The 24454-nt window shown below is 44.2% G+C and overlaps 1 protein-coding gene across 5 annotated transcripts in view; it reads right to left on the reverse strand.

Annotated features, from left to right (window-relative positions):
* SGCD (sarcoglycan delta) overlaps positions 1 to 24454 on the reverse strand; it is a 503319-nt gene that overhangs the window by 79838 nt on the left and 399027 nt on the right. For all 5 annotated transcript variants that reach the window (XM_054037343.1, XM_054037340.1, XM_054037341.1 and 2 more), the window contains 2 exons: positions 14871 to 14958; positions 11617 to 11736 (listed from right to left, as the gene is read on the reverse strand). In XM_054037343.1, coding sequence (XP_053893318.1) covers positions 11617 to 11736; positions 14871 to 14958 — 208 coding nt within the window. The remainder of the gene's footprint in view (positions 1 to 11616; positions 11737 to 14870; positions 14959 to 24454) is intronic.

The following is a 24454-nucleotide window of genomic DNA, read 5'->3' on the forward strand; positions in this document are numbered from 1 at the left end:
TAGTCACATTTGGGACTCCATTGACCGGGGGACAATCTCTGCCCTGGAACTCGTATGTTTTATACAATAGGGGCCTTATGCAAAGCCTACTGAAATCAAAGGAAACTCTTAGATGCCTTATTAGTGATCTTTGTCATACCACAAGAACCACCAAATGTGGCACATGTGAACAGTGACTACGTCCCACTGCACCTCAACCCGACTCCCACACATCTATATCAGCACTTCCTCTACAATTCAAAACCAGAGACCAAAACGGCCAGTATACTGCATAAGCACGCTCCGTATTTTCTCGTTTTAAGATCATCTCATTTCAGCTGGATTTCCAGCAATAGTCAGTAAAAGAAAAACATCAATTCACTTTCCAGCATAAATATTAATCACCAGAGTTTGTTGGCAAGCTTTCCTGAAAACAAACTTTGAAATCTAACGTCCAAAAAGATGTCAAGGCCTTTGGGAGAACTGATTCTAGCATGTCATCTGATGTTGTTTTAAAAGGCTAAATTAAGCATCTGACCACAGTTTAATTTCTGTAAAAACTCTCACTAATTTAAATTGCTTTAGATTTAATTAAAAATGCTTTTGTATAGAGATAATAATGTAACTCTGGTAATTAGTATCAAGTGGCATCTAAAGGGCATATTTAAAAACTAATCTGGAGAATAAATAGAGCTAATTAACACTTAGAATAATGCTTTATGATTATCCTTTGTTTATAAATGCTATAATGTTCAATGTGTTGCAAAACGAAATTGGTAATTAATGTATATCAAAGTTATTTTTCAATCTTCTTTTATTGAAGCATCTCTCAGATACAACATTTTTTTAGATTATCATAATTTGTTTTAGAGCAGCAGCCGTGTTAGTCTGTATCCTCAAAAAGAACAGGAGTACTTGTGGCACCTTAGAGACTAACAAATTTATTAGAGCATAAGCTTTCGTGGGCTACAACCCACTTCTTCGGATGCATATATATATATGTTGTAGCCCACGAAAGCTTATGCTCTAATAAATTTGTTAGTCTCTAAGGTGCCACAAGTACTCCTGTTCTTTTGATAATTTGTTTTATTTCAGAGGGGAAAAAGGGGGATGTGAGAGAGGGGAACTGGTTACAGCACAACATGTGAATTTAGTTAGGGCTAGCTTGTTTCTCCTTCCACTGTTCAGAGTGTGAGAGTTTATGAGCCCTTGGGAGATTGTGTCTTTTTGGCGCATGCCAAGCTGTACTCTGTGGGGGAGGATATAGGGAACCCTAAGCTGTCCTCCTCAGTGATTTCTGCCACGTGGCACTCAATGAGGAGTGAAGTTCTACTCAGTGGGAGTAATGGTGGCAGATTCTGCTTCTTATGGCTTGACTGTGAAGCAAAGCCATACCCGTAGTATAGAAGATGATCCAGTGGTTAGGGCACCAGCCTAGTAACCAGGTTAAATTCTCCACTCTGCCACAGACTCCCTGTGTGACCTTCGGCAAGTCACTTCGTCTCGCTGTGCCTCGGTTCGGCATTTGTAAATGGGGTAACAGCCCTGCACAACCTCACAGGGGTGTGTGAGGATAAACGCGTTAAAGATTGGGAGGTACTCAAATATTATGGTAACGAGGGCCATATACATACCTAAGGCAAAGAGAGACAAGAGCGCTGTATGGCTGGGCCATCCCAGGGAAGGAATAGTGGCTCAAGGAGATACACTTCCTTCATTGCTCCAGAAGGGTAGTAAGTTATTTCTGGGCTATAGCAGCAACCAATTACTACTCCCCATCCTGGCATCAGCTAAGCTGTCCTGGCTGATGTGTTGGTGGGCCAGAGCCAAGGTTCTGCCCATTCCCTGCTCCTGCCTGTCCACCTGTTCTGGGCACAGGGAGCAGCAGGTGGGCAGCATCTCTGAGCCCTTCCTACTTGGACACAAGGTCTGGGTAATCTAAGGCGGATGGTTTCTTATTTCCTTTCCACCTCTGTGCAGGCATGCGCTCCAATCCAAAATCTAGCCCTCAGTGGTGTGCAGTTCAGACACACTATCTTGCTGATGGAAAAAGGTGGTTGGTCCGTTGCAAGTGTTGCACTGAAAGTATGGGCCAGGTTTTCAAATGAACTCAGTTCCCATTTAGACAACTAAATGAAGTCGTCAAAGCGCCCAACAGCCGGCAGCTCTCATTGTTCTCAACAGGAGAGGGAAACTCTCACATAGAGAGGTTTCAAAAAAACGTTTGGGATTATTTAAAAACATGAATAGTACTTTCTTTGGAGTAGTCCCGTTAAGTGTGAGAAATGGAGCCGGGGAGGGGGCATGAATCTGGTCCTGTGTGTTTTGAGGGGTTTAAAATGCCCATAAAAGTAGCAGCTCTCATTTTGTAATCTGCAAACTCAAATTGTAGAAGTTCAAATGCCACCTCAAATACAACATCTGCCCTCCTGGTACCTGTTATAAAGTTCTGTCTTTCAGATCTTCGATTGGATTTTTAATGCTTTGCTAATACTGAAGAAGTCTTTAAGAATTCAAAGCAGAAACCAGTCTCAAAAGAAAACATCACTCTTGTCATTTTAAGGCATTGGCACTGTTTTTCAGAACCAAATTGGAAGAAAGTACAAATGAAGTCACTAATTATAAATAATAAGATTACGTGTCCAATAACTGCTGTGCTAACCTCTCTAAAATGACTTTCATGCTGGACTGCAGTCCTGCACATCCTGCAGGAACAAGGACACATACAGCAACAAGAACATGTCAAGATTATTTACATAGAGTAGATAAGTGTCAACAGAGAGACACCAACAGCCCCTGATATCTCAAAGTGATTAGAGGACTTTGCCTCTATACAAGTTGGACTAGCTTCATGTAAGGACCGGCGGCCTGAACCCAGGCCTGCAGTGGTATCAGATAACCAACGTCCTCATGCTGCCACCCAGCGGCTTCTGTAACCTGGCCACTCCCTGCAACTCGCAATTTGCAGGGGCTCCACACCACAGAAAGTCCCATCTCAAGTGATCTGACTGACAGTTGTCTTAGCGATCCCTTATATAGGATACCTGATATATATGGTATCCTATATAAGACCATGGGGCATAGCAGGATGTGTCCAAGCTACAGTGTGGATTCCCACTTCTCTGCCTCTGAACTCCTTGTACTGACCTCCGCTCCAACGACTCCCAATCAACCCCCAGAATCCCAACACTGATCCTCAGCTTGATTCCTGATCCTGTCTCTGACTCTGACTTTTGGCTTGACTCCTGACTCAGACCCCAGCTCTGACCCCAGCTTCAGTTCCTGGCTCCAATATTCTGCCACTAGTCCTGCCTACCTCTGCCCAGGGTCCTGACAATTTGCCTGGACCCCCCATATAACCCATGGAGAAGGCTGGCTCTGGGGGGGGGGCATGGAGGCAGAGGGCTGCCCCTTATCCGGCACGTCCCAAAATATATTAGACACGCTTGAACAAGTTGACAGCCCCCAGGAAGAACTTCCGACATTGCAAACACAACAGGTGCAGCTGTCAGCTCCCCTGGATACACAGCAGAAATGCTGCACGTGATGGCTGGTGCAGTGCACCACTGAGAAGCAGACAGCGTGAGAGCAGACCAACCGTGTGTGGGATGAGAACACTGCGCTCCATGCAAACAGTCCCTCTCCTGGGGCATTTCAACTGAAATCACCAAAAGTTTAGGGGGTTTCTCAACCAGTGTCGCCAGCTGTTCCTGCTCTGCTCCGGTTCCACCCCACTGACCAGGCCAAAGTAGGACTCATAATTAGTCTCCTGATGGCAGAGGTGCTGGATTCGGCTTCAACCTATTAGAACGACAGAGCCCAACACTATCAAACTGGGACACCTTCCTCCATGTCTTTCCCTTTATCGTCAATGACTCCCATCAGGCTTGTTTGGCCAAAGCAGCCCTGTGAAAACCATGGCGAGGGCAGGGAACAGCCACCTCCAATGCCTTCCACTCTAAGGCCTGGTCTACACTAACCCTCCAATTTGAACTAAGGTACGCAACTTCAGCTACGTGAATAACATAGCTGAAGTTCGAAGTACCTTAGTTCGAACTTACGTCGGTCCAGATGCGGCAGGCAGGCTCCCCCGTCGACTTAGCGTACTCCTCTCGCCGAGCTGGAGTACCGCAGTCGACGGCGAGCACTCCCAGGTTCGACTTATCTCGTCCAGACAAGACGTGATAAGTCGAACCCAGAAGTTCGATTTGCTTGCTGCCGAACTACCGGGTAAGTGTAGACCTACCCTTAGTATCTTGTCTCCAATACAGAATGGAACAAAGCAGCCCAGATCTACCAATTCTGGTGGAGAATTACATGAAGACGTCAACGATGAGCTAGCTCATGTGGAAGCCCCGACTGACCGAGACGCCTTCATCAACCTCACCATACGCATTGACAAAGGTTGAGCGAGCAAAAGGAGGAAGGGGGCTGTGCTGCCCCCTTGCTGGCATTCCCCAATGCCCGTCTCCATTCCAGTCCTACACCCAATGCAAATCGACACAGCCCATTGTCACGTGAACTGTAAGGAAAGGGAGCACCACCAACACCCGGGCTTCTGTTTCTACTGTGCAATCTGGCTATGCCCTCACCGTCTCTCCTTCGAGGCTCTCACACCGAAAAAGTCAGGATATCACCAAGCCCGGTCCCAGTAAGGAGCGCTGGCTTGGGCAGGCCCCAGGGTATCCATCCTGCTGGCTGACCCCTACTTCTCACTGAAGCATGTCCAATGCACAGCGAGCCCAAACTGCATCTGCAAATCCAGATTTGCCTGCATGTCCCAGGGAAGCCCCAACAAATCCCCACGCAGTGGGTGCTCATGAACTCCAGGGCTGAGGACAATTTTATAGATGTTGATATGGCACAGATGTTAGCTATCCCCGTGCAGCAAAAACCAGCCTTGTGGAGACTATAGATGGCTCGCTCCTGTCCTCGGGCCCAGGAACAGTGCCCCTGGAAGTTGTTATCCACATCAAAGAGAAATCCTATGGCTTGGAGTGATCTGCTTGGCCCACTTCCCTCCGTGATGCTTGGTGTCTCGTGGCTGGCCACTCATGACCCACACGTCCTTTGGCATGAGTGGAAAGTCAGTTTCCACTGCGAATTCTGTGAGCAGTTTGCTTGTGTGTACCACTGGATGAGTCCTGGCCTCAAAACATATCACTCTGGCTCAAGTCCAGGTCACCTGCACTCGGGCCCAGGCTGTGGCCCAGCTGAGACCACTGTCAGGGGCTGATTCCTGCTCTTCCCACCACCAAGTACCATGACTACATGGATGCTTTTGAGAAGAACAAGTTTCAGAGTAACAGCCGTGTTAGTCTGTATCCGCAAAAAGAAGAACAGGAGTACTTGTGGCACCTTAGAGACTAACAAATTTATTAGAGCATAAGCTTTCGTGGACTACAGCCCACTTCTTCGGATGCATATAGAATGGAACATATAATGAGGAGATATATATACACACATACAGAGAGCATAAACAGGTGGGAGTTGTCTTACCAACTCTGAGAGGCCAATTAATTAAGAGAAAAAAAACAACAACAACAAAAAAAAAAAACTTTTGAAGTGATAATCAAGCTAGCCGAGTACAGACAGTGTGATAAGAAGTGTGAGAGTACTTACAAGGGGAGATAGTCAACGTTTGTAATGGCTCAGCCATTCCCAGTCCTTATTCAAACCGGAGTTGATTGTGTCTAGTTTGCATATCAATTCTAGCTCTGTAGTCTCTCTTTGGAGTCTGTTTTTGAAGTTTTTCTGTTGTAATATAGCCACCCGCAGGTCTGTCACTGAATGACCAGACAGGACACTAAACTATCTAAACTGCTACATGCCACAAGCAGCCACAACAGTAGTTCCCTTAACCCACCCAGCAATATTGTTAATCTTTCCAGCTATACTCTTAGCCCAGCAGAAGAGTCTGTCCTATCTCGGGGCCTCTCCTTTTGTCCCTCCAGACCCATGAATATGATACAGTTCTGCGGTGACCTAGAATCCTACTTTCGACGTCTCCGACTCAAAGAATATTTCCAACATACCTCTGAACAGCATACTAACCCACAGAATCCTCCCTACCAGCACTACAAAAAAAAGGATTCTGCATGGACTCCTCCGGACGGTCGAAACAACAGACTGGATTTCTACATAGATTGCTTCCGTCGACGTGCAAAGGCTGAAATTGTGGAAAAGCAACATCACTTGCCACATAACCTCAGCCATGCTGAACACAACGCCATCTACAGCCTCAGAAACAACCCTGACATCATAATCAAAAAGGCTGACAAAGGAGGTGCTGTCGTCATCATGAATAAATTGGAATATGACCAGGAGGCTGCTAGACAGCTCTCTAACACCACATTCTACAGGCCATTATCCTCTGATCCCACTGAGGATTACCTAAAGAAACTACACCATCTGCTAAAAAAACTCCCTGACAAAGCACAGGAACAAATCCGAAAAGACACATGCCTAGAACCCCGACCAGGGGTATTCTATTTGCTACCCAAGATCCATAAACCTGGATATCCTGGACGCCCCATCATCTCAGGCATTGGCACCCTAACATCAGGCTTGTCTGGTTATGTAGACTCTGTCCTAAGACCCTACGCTACCAGCACTCCCAGCTATCTTCGAGACACCACTGACTTCCTGAGGAAACTACAATCCATCGGTGATCTTCCAGAAAACACCATCCTGGCCACTATGGACGTAGAAGCCCTCTACACCAATATTCCACACAAAGATGGACTACAAGCTATCAGGAACAGTATCCCTGATAATGTCACAGCTAACCTGGTGGCTGAACTTTGTGATTTTGTCCTCACCCACAACTATTTCACATTTGGGGACAATATATACCTTCAAGTCAGCGGCACTGCTATGGGTACCCGCATGGCCCCACAATATGCCAACATTTTTATGGCTGACTTAGAACAACGCTTCCTTAGCTCTCGTCCCCTAACGCCCCTACTCTACTTGCGCTACATTGATGACATCTTCATCATCTGGACCCATGGAAAAGAAGCCCTTGAGGAATTTCACCATGATTTCAATAATTTCCATCCCACCATCAACCTCAGCCTAGATCAATCCACACAAGCGGTCCATTTCCTGGACACTACTGTGCTAATAAGCGATGGTCACATCAATACCACCCTATACCGGAAACCTACTGACCGCTACACTTACCTACATGCCTCCAGCTTCCATCCAGGACACACCACACGATCCATTGTCTACAGCCAAGCTCTAAGATATAACCGCATTTGCTCCAATCCCTCGGATAGAGACAAGCACCTACAAGATCTCTATCAAGCATTCTTAAAACTACAATACCCACCTGCTGAAGTGAAAAAACAGATTGACAGAGCCAGACGAGTACCCAGAAGTCACCTCCTACAAGACAGGCCCAACAAAGAAAATAACAGAACACCACTAGCTGTCACCTTCAGCCCCCAACTAAAACCTCTCCAGCGCATCATCAGAGATCTACAACCTATCCTGAAAGATGATCCTTTACTCTCACAGATCTTGGGAGACAGACCTGTCCTCGCTTACAGACAACCCCCCAACCTAAAGCAAATACTCACCAGCAACCACACATCACTGAACAAAACCACTAACCCAGGAACCTATCCTTGTAACAAACCCCGATGCCAACTCTGTCCACATATCTATTCAAGTGACAACATCATAGGACCTAATCACATCAGCCATACCATCAGGGGCTCGTTCACCTGCACATCTACCAATGTGATCTATGCCATCATGTGCCAGCAATGCCCCTCTGCCATGTACATTGGCCAAACCGGACAGTCTCTACGCAAAAGAATTAATGGACACAAATCTGACATCAGGAATCAAAATACTCAAAAACCAGTGGGAGAACACTTTAACCTGTCTGGTCATTCAGTGACAGACCTGCGGGTGGCTATATTACAACAGAAAAACTTCAAAAACAGTCTCCAAAGAGAGACTACAGAGCTAGAATTGATATGCAAACTAGACACAATCAACTCCGGTTTGAATAAGGACTGGGAATGGCTGAGCCATTACAAACGTTGACTATCTCCCCTTGTAAGTACTCTCACACTTCTTATCACACTGTCTGTACTCGGCTAGCTTGATTATCACTTCAAAAGTTTTTTTTTTTTCTTTTCTCTTAATTAATTGGCCTCTCAGAGTTGGTAAGACAACTCCCACCTGTTTATGCTCTCTGTATGTGTGTATATATATCTCCTCATTATATGTTCCATTCTATATGCATCCGAAGAAGTGGGCTGTAGTCCACGAAAGCTTATGCTCTAATAAATTTGTTAGTCTCTAAGGTGCCACAAGTACTCCTGTTCTTTTTTTTGAGAAGAACGTGGATGGCCTACCAACACACCTCAACTAAGACAGTCCGTCTGAGCTGCAACCTGGGACCAAGATACTGGTTCTTTTGCAAACTGGACCACTGGTGCCTTGGCCCATCCCTGATCGGGCAGGTGATCAACCTTGGGACCGTTCTGCCCAGATCCTTCAGGGTACACCCCGTGTTCCACTTATCTCTACTGAAGCCAGATGTGGACAACCCCTTTGTGAACTGAATCCAACTGCCTTCCCACACCCCCAGTTCAGGTCCAGGGTCATGGTGAACATGCAGTCCATGAAATACTGGACCCTAAAATAAAACATGGCTCCCTCTGGTATCTCACTGACTGGGAAGGCTACGGTCCCAAGGAGCGATCCTGGGAGCCGGCGTCCCAGGTACATGCACCAAACCGCGTGGTGGCCTTCCATGCAGCCCAGCCAGACAAAACCAGCTTGGTGGGGGCACCCCAAAGAGAAGAGGGTTAAGTAAGGATCACTGGGACTTGGACCTGGGCCAGCAGGGCTGACAGGTAACCAATATCCACACACGGCCACCCCCCTGTGACCACAATCCTCAGAGGCTGCACACTACAGTAAGTTCTGCCTCAAGTGATCTGACTGCCAGAGGTCTTAGTGATCCCTGACGGGCTCCTAGAAGTGTCCAGGCAACAATGTGGATTCCTACTTAGCTGCCATCACTGCCCTGCTTCTCTGCCTTTGAACTCCTGGAATTGTCCTCGCCTCTGACTTATATGCTGACTTCCATCGATTCCCGGAGCCCCAGCACTGATCCGGATCCCTGGTATTGACTCCCGGCCCAATTCTTGATCCTGCCTCTAGTTCTGTCCCTCGGCTCGACTCCCGCCTCAGACTCCGGCTTTGAACCCCCAGCTTGACTCCGACTCCTGCCATTACTCCTGCCTATCTTCATCCAGGATCCTGACCCTCAGGTCCTGACAAGACTATTGGAAGGAATACAAACATACAGTCTAACATCTCCTGGTATGGTAAGCGGCTGTGGCAACCACTTTTTGAGACACAGCTAGCTTACAGAAATGAGGGCGAAAAAAATCAAAGCCCAACACAAACGCTAAAAATGTTGCAGCTCAAGGTTACTGAAATACTGTACAGTATAACCTCAATTCTCCTGTCCCCATATCTTTTCTTCTTTCATGTCTCTGCCTAAGCCTGATAAAACCTTGAGAGAGATTTTGCTGCAAACATAAATAAAAATGCACTCTAGCATTAGCAAGCTCCCCACTCCTTACGTTCCAGTGACTAAAATGAGGCATAAACTCAAACTGATATATCTAAAACTACTGCTGGTTCCTCCAGAGCAATTCAAGTAAATAATAGACAAATCTTTTTCGAGCTATGTCATCTGAAAAGGAGTATTTGCAACCTGTGGAATACTTTTTATCAGTTAATTATCACTTTGTTTGACCAAGAAAAATGGTCTAAAATATCCATCTACTCTGAGATCTCCAGGAGAATACTTAGACTGATCATCTCCTGAATTCGTAAGAATTGATTTGATCAAATATCTCTGAAAAATGCAGTGGAGGATAGGAGACTTGCGTTCAGAGCCTAGCTTTGTGGTATATATAAAACTGCATATTTGCTTTAATGGTCAATTTTTAAATTTTCTTATAAAAAAGACACACCATGAAGTCTGGAAAGCCTCATATTACAAAATCCATATAAACATATATATATTCCATACAGAAAGTGATAGATATAGATAGGTATATTACAGAGATATGTGGGTTGTTTTATTCTTTAAACAAACACTTAAATGCTCTTTTTTCTCAATTAAAAACATCCTCCACCCAATACTCCTTTGCAAGTCTACGATAACCAAACAGCAAGCACCGTACTGGAAGGCAACAGATTTAGGCTCATAGACTGTAAGGCCAGAAGGGACCATCATGATGTTCTAGTCTGAGCTCCTGCACATGGCAGGCCACCGAACCTGCCTCACCTCTGGCGGAGTTACTGAAGTCTGCAAATCATGATTTAAAGACTTCGAGTGACAGAGAATCCACCATTTATACTAGTTTAAACCTGCAAGTGACCCGGGCCTCATGCTGCAGAGGAAGGTGAAAAACCTTCACGCTTCTAAAGGGGTTACAATCTGTAATTATGAGGAAAAAATGTTTAAAAATTATTAAAAAACATCTCAACAGTCTCTTTTCCACCTAACTGAAATAAACACAAAGGCTGCTCAGACATTCCACCACTCATACTCACAAGCTAATGCCAGCATAAACTTTGACAGAAGGACCTGGTGCAGGAAACTCTGGGGAGCTGATCCAGGCTGCAGTGGCATAAAGAGACAAACCCTTGGTTTATAGGGGAGAGGTTTTCAGGACAAGCACAGCCCTCAAAGTAAATGAAGCTGGTCAAAGAGGAGGAACAGCAGAAGGATGCACCAATTCTGTGGCTTCCAACAGAGAATCCTGCCAATAGGACTCCTATAGAGTCTGGTGGGAGTTCAAGTTACCCTGGCCTACCTTGAATTACTGAAGAACTCCAGTGGAGGACAACAGTGGAGAGTCTGGCTGCCTGCCAAGGGGGTGAATCCCTTATTGGGTCTAGTGGATTAAGCCATGCCAGCAAAAAAGCCACACCAAGACACACCAAACTCTCATATGGATATTAGGGAAAAAATAGGTAATTAAGATAAAGGCTTATAGAATATCAAGGAAATTAGTAAGGAGACTAAAAATACGATGTGGGCAGCAGTTCTTCTAAAAATCGTTTTGCTTTAGAATGAATGTAGGGTTGGTGAAAGGGACCAGATCAACAGGACTGGAGCTCTCTATTTATTCCCAGGACAGTGACTGTGGCCGTGAAAGCTCCCCCACACTGCCCCATCGTCATCCTTCATCTTGGACCCAAAGGATTGAGCCGTTAGCTCAGCCTCTAAAATCATCCAGTGTTTGGCCTCTCTGCTAAAACTGCCAAAACTAGTTATTTACTTCTCCAGTGAAACTGGATTGCAGCCACCAGTCACTTATTATGAAGGCTAGCCAACAGCCATCAGATGGCAGCAATGGTCACAATCAGCCTGAGGCACATTGAAAGCAAAGATGTAGGTGCAAGGCAGTGAGTCCCATTACCAATCCCATGAGCAGGCCAGTCTCCCAAGGCCTGATCCAACAACCCCCACTGATGTCAACAAGAGTTTTGGTGCTGACTTCAAACCGACCTCGACCAAACTCTTAGAAAACTTTCAGAGAAGTTTAGAACAGTTTTTAAACAGTTGATTTGTCTAAGAGCTGTTACCTAAAACTCTCAGTCTCTCTGCTCCCACGACCACTTCGTTGTCATCTGCAGAAAACAGCAATTTTCCAGAGAGGGATTTCACCTCAAATTTTTGGCTGTGTGCTTCCACTGCTTGGGGACCTAGAACGGGAGAAAAGATTTAGCCCATGTTTTCTGAAGAAAACTATACGGTACTTTTATGAATGTAATAAATCTGAGTGTTGAGATTATCCCAGTAACTCTGCATGTATGATCTACAATTTGATAGACCACAGAGAGATTCTCCTCTTGAGAGTGTGACTTGTCCTTAGGAAAGGGTAATAATATGATGTTTAACCCGCCCTATAAAATTACCATGATTTCTTTCTACGCCTTAATGAACATTTGTTGACATTACAAAACCATCAAGCAACTTGTCACAACTGAGAGTTTCTGCTAAAGAAAGACCCAGGCATGAAATAGCAGAGAATGTTACCGGCCCTGATTTAAGTGCATTGGCACAGCTGTACCAGGTACCAAGTTTTTTGCAAGGTGTGAGTATATGAAAAGGAGGAAAGGAAGCAAGTCTAACATCTGCCCTTTCTTTGCTTGGCTCTCACTTCCATGTAAATCAAATCTACCCCGAATAAACTGATGCTGGTATCTGACATGCTCCAATCCAAAAGGAATATGAAAATCAGGAACAAGTGCTTCATTTTGAACTGTAGACTAATGGCCCGTTCCACTGAAATCAATAGGGGCAGATGAGGTACAGAACTAAGAGTCTGATCCTGAGAAGTGATGAGCATTTTCAAATGAGCATCCTTCAGGATGAGACCCGAAGTGACTGGCTTTCAAGTGTGTACAAGACAAAATAAAGGGTAGTCACCTTTAACATTTCAGAAAGTTTTATATGCGTAATAGTTCCCCAGTATTTAGCTCTTATCTTAATACTACTGCTGTCTCTTGATATGCTCTGCAATCTAATGCTTTTCGTTCCAAAGCCTGACAAACATTCCCTGCCCTCGTGGCCATTCCATGCTGGTCTGTGGCTCAGCAGTGCAAGGAGCTGACCCTTCTGCCACCTGACCTGGACTCGACTTGTAATTCACATTCCTCTCCTATCTATCCCACGCCACGCACAACAAAACCGGATGGATTTGCCACTGCTCATGGCAGATGATCAGCCCCAAATGTTTCTCTCACTGTCTCCCTGATGGGTCTCACTTCTCAGAAGAGAAAAGAAATGATCTTGAAAGGCCAAGGTTTTTAAATGCGGGCTCTAACATTGTGTGCTCACAATTGCTTCCATATGCAGTTGTGTGCACTAGCATTTATGCCAGCGCTGCCCGAGTGCACAAACTATTAACTGTGTGCACAATGGTGGGCACAGAAGGTAGAAACTGTTTAATTCTGTGGAAAACCTAAAGGATCCTGCAAACCATTCTGAGAAAATCTCACAATTTTTGGCAGCTTTTAGGTTCGAATTTCTCTCTCTACCTACCCACGACTGCAACGCACTCAATACGGGACTACATCTTAAGACCACTTGGAAACTGACACTGGTGCAGAATGCAGCACCTGCTTACTAATCAGAGTGTCACACTAAGATCTCACATCATCAGCTTTCCATGAGCTGGCAGCCTGGGAGTTCTCTATGTGGAGTTCCCGATATTGGTTTTAACCGGTAAAGCCCTATGTGGAAACAGGTTCCCTGAGAAGACAGCCTCGCTCCGCATGCCACTCCACCTCAGCTGAGATCAGCAGAGTTGCTTAAACTGGAAATCCCTCAATTTAAAGAGATGGGAGCAGCTGGCAGGGTGTTCTCTATGAAGGCCTCGCAATTGTGGAATTCTCTTTCCCACTCCTCATTAAAGAATTTGTGTTTGAGACATGCTGTGTGATCCCAGCCTTCTTCTGAGGCATGTAAGGGGGATGTGGGCTGATGGACACACTACTATATTGGATTACGATTACTGCTGTCATCAGGAGTTGGTTTCTAACCTATGGAGCAGGAGATTTTTAGAGTAATTACATTTAGGTTCAGTTATATTATGTGGTATCATATAATTTACCATGACTTTTAAGAGTATGCAAAGATACCCAGGGCATGTCATGGGTGTTGATTGCAACCTTTATACATCAAAATAAAAGTATTTGGGTATTTATGCTGCACTGATCCCCGTGGTGAAGAAGCATCTGACATTCCAAGCCAAATAGGCAGGTAGCAGTAAGTTTATGATCTTTTCCAAAAGTCAACCTCCAATGCCTTCACTAGAGCTTGCATCTCTACTAGCCAGTTTGCTGTGTTGGGTCTCATTTCAGTGTTGGCATGGTGTGTGCTTTGTGTGTGCGCGCGTGTGTGTTACAGAGCTGCTGTAACGTCTACTAACGGCCATCTAGACACTTCCAAGGTCTGTCAAAACAGAGTCACTCAAGTGACACAAAGATTCCGTGGGAAATAAATGGCAAATGACCAACAAAGTAAACAAGTTCCTTTTGAAGGGCAGAATCTGGGAGCTCAGGATTGAATTTATTTCCCTCCTCAAGGCAATTTTCACATGCGCCTTAAGTCATTGGTTACTGAAGCTGGTTAATTATTTAGCACTGTGACTGGAGGTCAGGTGTTACATAAGCCAGCCAGACAATCCAAACTCATGTAGAAACAACATGTTTTATGGATTATTGGCTCCGCCACACAGCAATACTTCTCCCTGGCCATAGACTGCTTTATTTGTATATTAAGCATTTTACATGCTGCTCTCTCGACACAAATCACCCATGCTCTCAAAGACACACCCGTACTGTGGATTCCTGAAACATTGGTTTCCCCATCAAACATGAAGTGCTAATGCTCGCGAGAATAAGGGTTCTTTAGCAGCAGAAGGGGCTTTGGGTTTGGAAAGCAGTCAATTGCAGAGCTGCTACTAACCAACAGAGTTCTAGAGATCTTAGGCCAGTTAAAAGTATCTTGGGACAATCCTGTGCCTGTTACAAATGAAATGTCAGGGTGAATATTTTCTTCCTGACCCTGAAGTCATACAACTATCTGGATTGACTTTCAAATGACAATGATTTTCTGCTTCCTTATTAGATATGTACAGCCAGCTTCTTCTCTAGCACAGCTCTAACCTTCTTATCTTTTGTTTCTACAAAGCGGAGCTAACTTTTAACTTGTACTTTACTAGAAGCCTTAGCTGTCCTCCTCTCTACTGTTTAATGATAATAAATTATCCCACAGCACAGGGTCCTTTACGTCGTCTTAATTCTTTCCTCTGGTGTTTTCTCTTCCTTACCTGTTACAAGACGAGTAAGGACTTTAGTCTTCTCATTGAGAATGTTCACTGTAACATTTCTGGCAGATTGGAAGTACAATGGATTGCCCTATAATAAGAGCACAAGAGAAAGCAAATAAGAAGGGAGCTTAAAGAAGAACACTCTTGAGAAAGCCTGTAGGATGTGTGTGCTCGGCCATGGTGCTTCTAGTTTCTCCTGATCTTTGAAAAAAGGTCACAAAGTTAGAAGCCTGTTTGAAGTGCAGGTAAGATACTTGTGTCTGTGTGTGTTAGTTTGTGTTCGGATTGCACCCTGCATCAGAACATGCACCAATGCAGTGGCCACGCATTGGGTGTTACATATCCCCACCAGGCTCCAGGGACAGGAGAATTCTGATCTGACAGTGTTTCACACCCACAGTGCATTCACTTTGCACAGGCCTAAATGATTAATCCCACTTCCCTCTTTACCATGGATCGTGCACTGAAGTCTAATCATGCTGTAGGAACTGTCATCTTTATTAATGGTGTAATCTGACCAACCTGTTATTTAAAAACATTTGTGCGAGGTGAGTCTGATTTGAACTTCCCAATGTTTTAGGGTGTTTGGATCTGGGGTTCGGGTTGGTCCTCTCCTTAGTTATTGCAGCATATTTGGTAATCAAACCTATAACATCTGCAGAAAACTCCAGATTAAATGAGCAGGTGTCATTTTGTGAGTGTGCTCTCTGTGTGTGTGGGAACATGTGTGTTGTGTGAGTGTGTGTGTGGGGGGGAAACCGGATTAAAAGAGATTTTTGATAACATTTTAAAACTGCTTTTGTTCTCAATCCGCTTATGAAGCATACCATACATCCCATTCCGTAGCATTGACATACATCCCACAGGGCTGAGCACTCTGATCCAGATTCAACGCATTGATTTCAATGGAGTTACACAGCTGGATTTGACCCTATTGCTTTAGCTCACAGGCTTTTGGCCATTCTTAAATATTCCAGTTTCAAGTCATCGGCGGGGAAATAAATAAATAAATAAGAGCAGCCATTGCAACGTGGGAACCCGCTGGCTCCCTGGCATGGGCCTTTTCAGGTACCCTCCCCACACGAGGATGCCAGTGGAAATCTGTCTAAAAGCACATGCAGGGCACACACTAGCCAGAGCTCTCCAACAGCTTCTCACTAACAGCAGCCACAAATCACACCGTCTCGATTTCTCAGTGGTTGCTGGTACCAAAGGCCCCAACAGCGTGACCATAGCTAAACTTAATGCACTATTTCCAGAAGAACGTAAGGGGGAAATTCATCAACTGCCTAAACCACATTAACAGTTGAAATTTGCACAAGAGCAATAACAATAACAGTTCTGTGATTCCTTTTATCTAATGTACTTCCTTAGATGCCCAAATCTTTTCCCTCTGAAGACTGTTTCAAAGGCTTCCTTGACTTCAGTGGGAGCAGAACAGGGACCCTGCCTATCACCATATATTTCCTTGTCCCCCAACCTTGCAGTCTGTAGCATATATGGCATTTAGATAACACCTTTCATCCATAAGGCTCCCAAAGCATGCTACAATGCACATACAAGATGGAATTTTCAACAGCGCTCTAGCTCTGCTCCCACTGAAGTCAGTGGGAGTCAGTGGGAGTTTTAGCACTGACTTTGACAAGAAGAGAGTAAAATCAATTTCAAATAGCTCATGGAAATCCCACCCACAGTGATCACTTAATCAACCACTGAAATGCAGTCACATCTGGGGTGGCAGGCTGCAGCCCCCTGCATTATTGGCAGTCAGCACCCTGCAAAGCAATGGGAGATGAGGGCACTCGGGCCAGCCCCTTTCCTTAAAAATATTGCCATGGGACTTCTATGTGGAGCAGACAGCAACCCGTTATTAAGGTCATATCTGGAAACAGTCACTCGGCATGAAACTCAAACAGAAAAGAATACCATGTGATTTATCTGACTGATCCTAATTAAGACACCCAGGTTAAATTTTGAAAATTTCCAATTCAGCTATAGAATAAAAAATTGCAAAAGTATTAATGAAATAAACTTGAATAATACATGAACTGGAAGAAATTCTGATTTGATTAATGGATATTCCACAAGCATTAAAAGAGGTTACCTTTGTTGAATGAATTGTGAATTATTCGCTTTGTTCTAACCCAGAGTCTCATTTTTCTTGACCTAATAGTGGTTATAATTCTATATAAATGATGTAGAAATAGCTACAGATGTAAATGTGATGTCACAAATTCAGTATGGTAGCTTCCCTTCTGCCTCAAATAGAAAGAAGAAGGGTTGTAAAGGAACAAGCCCTTATTAAAACTCAATGGGCCAGATCCTGAAGTTCTTCCTCAGGCATAACTCCCAGTTAAGTTGTTTTCCCAGAGTAAAGGAATTCTGGGTTGGCCCATAACTTTGTAAATGAGGAAACATGGTAAGAAGAATTACAGAAAACAAATGAAGTATAATAATAATCTGGAGACTTGAGCTGATTCCAGTCTTTACTGTCTGACCTTGGACAAAGCATTTAAGTTCACTGTGTCTCATTTCTCTCATCTGTCAGATGAGGACAAATCATTCTCATCCACCTTTGAGATGTGCTTGCAGATCCTTACATGAAACGTGCAAAGTATGTAAGTACCAAGTATTATATTTTATTTCTAAGACAGCAGGTCTGAAACATGGACCCAATACAAAAGAGAGCATCTGAACGAAAACCAGGGAACGTCTGAAAGTTTAAACAACAGAGCATCTCCATCTAAACTCCCCCAGAAAGGAAAAGAGTAAAAGGGCACTGCCGATTCCTTTTTATGATTTTTTCCCATTTTACCCTGAATTATTTATGTTCCACTACCAAGGGCCTAGAAAGAAATATTGATTCTTTCTCCTGTATTTTTAATGGAACAGAAATAAACTCAGCTGCACTTTATTATTTCCTTGTTTATGCATTAGCATCCTCAGTGACCTCAGCAGGGACCCGACCCAAACAGCTCTTGAAATCGCGTTTATTCCTATTGCAAATTTAAATTTCACACTGATTGAAGGTTGGACTTTTTAAAAAGACAGATGTCTAGAATCCATACGAAATTATAGCCATCGATGACATCGTAACCATTATAACCTCATTATAAACACGGCAGGTCACATTTCTGACCTATCCCACTTGACTGTTGTTACTGGAGGGATGCAAATAGACTAAGTGTTTTGAAAAGGTTAGCATGCCTTTCAGTCTCCATTAAGGTAGGAAAATAGACCAAAGAACTACATGACAGGCTTGGTTTCAAAGTCCATTACTGATTTGCATAATAAGATGCTGTAGAGAACACGACTAGATAAGCTAAGAGGTTATGCCCACCCTCACCAGAGTATATTAGAGAACACAAATGCTGATCCTACGGCAGATGTGTAGTTCACTGATTCAGATCTCTCTTCATGTGGCTTTCAGAAAACTAAATTTGCTTGATGGAAGAAGCATGCCTTTATTAGTCTATAGGGAAGGAATATTTCAAGCACTTAATGTAATGCCCGCTCACATTTCCATAACTCTCTTTCCATTTGGAAATGAATAAAAGGCTAGAAAAATATTCCCTGCTGCTGGAAATTGTGCACACTTTGCATCCTGTGTCTTTTACTTACACACACAATAACTCAATCATCTCTCACACAAGGCCCTTTAAAAACTTCTTGTCCCCTTTTAGAAATTCAGGTAGGATCCCCCAGCTCTTTCATTAACCAAAGTGAAATCAAATGTTAATGACTTACTTTTTTCCCATTCTTAAAACAAGTAATTAATCAGGAAATGGGATTAGGGAAAAATTCTTACATTTTTATTACTATTTCTTGTTAACATAGTCCAACATTAATTCCTCCGATGCACTAGAGCACTGGGAAATATAGATCGATACAGTATCATCACCTCAATAAAAATAATTATACATAGTTGGGGCTTCAGAGCTTCAGTCCACACTAGAATAATGCTCTCATACATGGTTCTGTAACCTACTGAACCTAAATTTAGAGTACAGGGGCCAGGTCTGACTATAGTCATAACAATGTAAGTATGAGACACACCGAATCTCTAAAATACAGTATGAAGCAGCTCTGGAAATGTGTATTTCATGTCACAGCCCAGTTCTGTTCTTTCCAAGTGAATACTGATAAAGAGACGAGGGCCTGATCCAAAGAAAACTGAAGTAAATGGAAAGGTTCTCATTGACTTCAATGGGCGCTACATCTCTTTAGCGTGTTGGGAAAAAACAGTGGAAAAAAAGGTCTCTCTGTATCTCCAAGATGCTTCATCTAGTTTTTTCGGAGCAGTCAAATTAAAGGTAAAATACACGTGGTGTTGCCATTCCCGTAGCATTATGATCTACACGATTTCAGTCTATGGGTTTCCACTTTAGCTTCCTGCAAAATGTCTGAGAGATTATGAAATCTCCAGCATTCCCCCCATTTGTTCTTCCTACACACAATCAAACATGTAATGAAAGTTATCACCCAGGCCCCAGAACAACACTATGCCTTGATGTTCAGTCCATTTGCCAACATTAGTGCTATCTGTATGCCAAGACCTGGGCACTCTAACTTTTGTCTCCTTCCATCTACTGTCAGCTCACTTGGGTTACTGTGAACATGTTGCCAAAAGCTGAAAATCTTTCGTATCTTAATTATCCCATAGCACTCCCTGGATTGTACAATAGCCTTTGATTTCACTTGCTTTGCCCATTAAATCAGCATTCATCTCCCCAGCAGCACTTTTTTACATTGTTGTTTCTTTTACGTGACTAATTCAATCAGACGGCTGGAGAATTGAAGGCACGGGCTTGCGCAAACCTCTCTGGGAGCAGGATGCCATCGCTTCCCCTATGCATGTTTTCATGTCTGCTCCTGACGGAGTTCAAGTATTCTCCTCGTAAAACGTTTAATGAAGGTTCCATGACAGGATGCTTCAGTTCCAATTCAGGGGGCAAGTCTAGGATGGGATTTTCAAAGCAGACTACAGAAGCAGAACACCCACCTACTAGGGTACCTAATTCCTTAGACCCTTTGCAACCCCCAGCTCTAATCCTTTTCTCTAGCAAACATAAAAACTCCATCTCTGACTCCCGCTCTGCATTACCACCCCCCAATGGCGTAGCACTAACACAAATGTTCCTGGACATGTACTAGTAGATGCCACAGATACTCAATTTATTAAAATATGGGGACATATGCTACAGGAGATAGTATTTGAAAGGTGCAACAAATATGTCAATACAATATAGTTTGTTTCCTAACTAATCAGTGAGCTATCCAGTAGAATATATGAGATTTTGCAAAAGGTATCGACTGATTGTTCAGAAGGCTCAATACATGGCAAAATGAATCATAACACTTTGCCAGGTGCCTTAAGCTGACTCACTTCTGAACAGATGCTAAAAGCTCCTTGATCAAAGATTACACCACCTTGACTGACAGCCTTGATGCACAGCCCATGCAATCCAAACCTATGGTCTCTTTAAGGGAATTAAATATTTTATAGATATTTCCTTGGATTAGTTTTGGGGGATTATAAAAATAAGTAGAAAATCTTATTATATTTTAAGAGGTAATTTAAAAGTAATACATCAACATCAATATTTTTACAGTCAGGAAGGTCAAAAAGGAGTACAGAAGTTCCCTGACTTACGCAAGGTGTTCCGGAACGGAACACCTTGAGTAAGGCGAATTTTGCGTAAGTTGGGAACGTATCTCAGACAATTACGCAAAAAAAAAAAAAGCTTATGGAACTTTATCCGTAATGCGGATTTCCGTAAGTCGGGTTTGCGTAACCTGGGGAGCGTCTGTAGTTTAAATTGGATCTAGTGGAGCCCACGAATCTGAACACGAAGTGCTGGAATAAGTCAACGTGAAGAGGGGAAATAGCTGTGTTACCTCCAGTCTTGCAGAACTCATGAGAAAAGTCCAACACAAAGCCATGAACCATAGTGGCAGCTGGCAGTCTGTGAGCAGTGCCTGTGTCACTACCATACCTCTCACTGAAGCAGAGAAAGGAAATGACCTGCTATGTAAAATCATATCAGGATTACTGGACAGGAAAAGCTCATTTCAATAGCCCTCTCACCTGCCTGGGGTGATCCACTCCCCCACCTGCAAGGGGAGAGCTCTAGAAGTCAGGAAGACTGGTCCTGCTCTAGATCCAAAGGGCAGGGGGATCTATTCACAAACAGACCACCCAGACCATCACCAGAGTGGACTTATTCTGCAACTGTCCCAACCACCCCACTGCCTGCAATCACAGGGTGACCCACCTGTCCCCATTGCTACTGCTATAAGGAACAGCTGACAGACAGCTAAGCAGCAGTTCTGCAGAAAAGGACCTGGGGATTACAGTGGATGAGAAGCTGGATATGCATCAGCAATGTGCCCTTGTTGCCAAGAAGGCCAACGGCATATTGGGCTGCCTTAGTAGGAGCATTGCCAGCAGATCGAGGGAAGTGATTATTCCCCTCTATTCGGCACTGGTGAGGTCACACCTGGAGTACTGTGTCCAGTTTTGGTCCCCCGCTACAGAAGGGATGTGGACGAACTGGAGAGAGTCCAGCGGAGGGCAACATAAATGATTAGGAGGTTGGGGCACATGACTTAGAGGCGAGGCTGAGGGAACTGAGGTTATTTAGTCTGCAGAAGAGAAGAGTGAGGGGGGATTTGATAGCAGCCTTCAACTACCTGAAGGGGGGTTCCAAAGAGGATGGAGCTCGGCTGTTCTCAGTGGTGGCAGATGACAGAACAAGGAGCAATGATCTCAAGTTGCAGTGGGGGGGTCTAGGTTGGATATTAGGAAACACTATTTCACTAGGAGGGTGGTGAAGCACTGGAATGGGTTACCTAGGGAGCTGGTGGAATCTCCTTCCTTAGAGGTTTTTAAGGTCAGGCTTGACAAAGCCCTGGAGGGGATGATTTACTTGGTGTTGGTCCTGCTTTGAGCAGGGGATTGGACTAGATGACCTCCTGAGGTCTCTTCCAATTCTAATATTCTATGCTTCTATTCTATGACAGGGGAGCAGGGAGCATGATGGATAAAGAGGTACCTAGCTAAGGTTGGGGGGAGTGGAAGGACTGATTGTTTTGGATGCGTGGAGAGTGTGGAATTGATGGATTTTTGGGTGGTAGTCATGACAGGACAGAATGCAGCACTGCTGGGTGAGCACGCAAGAGAGAATGATAATACCATCTCACTCTTATTTGCAGCTTTTCATCCAGACATCTCATAGCACTTTACTGGAGAAGAGTGTTTTACTCAGGAAATATTGCACACATCACTGACTGAGGCAGAAATTTTTTGAAGGAGCCATATGTTGAAATTTTGGCAGCACAACACAGCTCATAATGTTCCCAATGTTGGACCAATGACACGTGTGAGCATCCACTAAGTCAGTTCTGGGTGGAAGAAACACAGGGTAAGTAATATATGCCATACTCACATGTACGATATATGCTGCTGTCTCTCTATCTACCAACTTCTCGCCTTGCCTGGGCACGCCAAAGAACAATGCCCTAGATGGCCACTGTTCCAATTCCATGCAAAATGTGATGAGTATTATGCCATTCTGAGTGAGAGGTGATTGTTCACACTTCTGCCTACTCTGAAGTGGCAAATAACCACTGCCTCTAAATGGAGAGGAAAAGCAGTATTCTTAGAAACACCTTCACCTGCAACAAGAAGGGGAACCTTTTCCAGTGAAATCTCACAAAAATGTCATCTCTGTTCACTGTCCTGAGTGCAACCAAGTCAACCAGTGGGTGCAGTATGGCGCACAGCGTTAGCGGAAGGGTGCGCGCTACTTCTTTTTGGATTCCCCATCCCCCTCAGCCATTCTGACCTACAGTGGAATGCTGGCTTTGGAACCTGATTGTGATCAATTTCTCACCTCCCTCCTGCCGTGACTCCAAACAGCACGGGTGGAAGTTTGCCCACAATACCCTTGGTGAACAAATTAATCATGTAGCTAAATCTGCAGCTGTTACGCTGAAAATACATCCCTTAATGTTACTTGAACACATATTTTGTTGTTTAATCACTGAGCCTCTTCTGTTCTTGACTTTGTCCTTCAAACAGTTGAACATGATGTTCATGTAACTAAATGCATTTTCTTAGCAAAATTTCCAACTTGAAAATGTACGCTTTTCAAAGAAGAATGAACGTGATCTGTGACCTGAATTGATAATGCCGGCAGATTAAAACAAATGTTATACAATGCCCCAGTACATGCCATATTTATGTCTAAAGATGGTTGCTTTTAGGAAGGAAGCAATAGGTTCAGCATAGAGGTAATAAAATGTATTCTCTATCCTTTTCCTACCATAAACAAATCTTTTTCGGAAGAGAAACACATCCATACCATGTAGCTGGGATCAGTGTGGAGCTGGTATACATTTTGACCTGCAATTGCCACTGTTACGTCTAAGTAAGTATGAGCCTTTTCTATGTGAAGTATCTATTATGAGCTGACTCAACATGCAGCATGATAGCTTCATCCTTTTCTTTTCCCTCCCACTCCAACATCAGGTATTTCAATGTTTAAAAAAAAAAAAAGGCTTTCTGAAAGACCAAATACATTATGTCAACCAGTCCTTCTTTATTCATACCTTGCTGACTTGCTTAAGGAATCCTAGTAGATTAGAGAAGCACAATTTTCCCTTACATACACAAGGCTGATTTGTCCCTATCAGTCTTTGGGGTTTCCCATATGTTTGAGCAGCAGTTAGAACCATGGTACCTCAACCTCGATTGGAACCTTTGGATACTACTACAATACAAATCACCATTATCCTAGCACAGTGGTTCCCAAACTTGTTCCGCTGCTTGTTCAGGGAAAGCCCCTGGCGGGCCGGGCCGGTTTGTGTACCTGCTGCATCCGCAGGTTCGGCCGATCACGGCTCCCACTGGCCGCGGTTCGCTGCTCCAGGCCAATGGGAGCTGCGGCACGGGCTGAGGGACGTACTGGCCGCCGCTTCCAGCAGCTCCTATTGGCCTGGAGCAGCGAACCGCGGCCAGTGGGAGCCGTGATCGGCCGAACCTGCGGATGCGGCAGGTAAACAAACCGGCCGGCCCGCCAGGGCTTTCCCTGCACAAGCGGCGGAACAAGTTTGGGAACCACTGTCCTAGCATATCCATGTAGGTGTTGACCCTTGTTTCAAATGCAGAGCCAGATTCTGCCTTTAATTATATCTGTGAAACCCCAAAGAGATTACACCAGGAGCATTTGGCTTGTATGGTCTTTATTACTGTCGCCAGGGCTAGATCCAGGAAGAACGCAGCTTAACTGTCATATCCTAAGGAGAGTTTGCAGGGTTGGCAGATGGAAAACAAAAAAAATATTTTACTTATAAACTAAACATATTTGTTCTGAAAGTTATTGAAAGGCCCTAAACATGCAACCACCAGATGCCATTTTTACAGTCACTTTTCAGAGCAGAATGGCAATTTAATTTTCCTGGAGTACAGTAGTGTTAATCCTGAAAGTATTTAATTGCAATCTTGAGGTTTAGGACAAATCTTCCTCAGCTTCTTCCTTATTGCTTGGTCTAATAGCTGTATGTTTCCAGCTGTCGGAAAC

This window comes from Malaclemys terrapin, chromosome 8 (assembly GCF_027887155.1).
Source record: "Malaclemys terrapin pileata isolate rMalTer1 chromosome 8, rMalTer1.hap1, whole genome shotgun sequence".
Classification (NCBI taxonomy): Eukaryota; Metazoa; Chordata; order Testudines; family Emydidae; genus Malaclemys; species Malaclemys terrapin.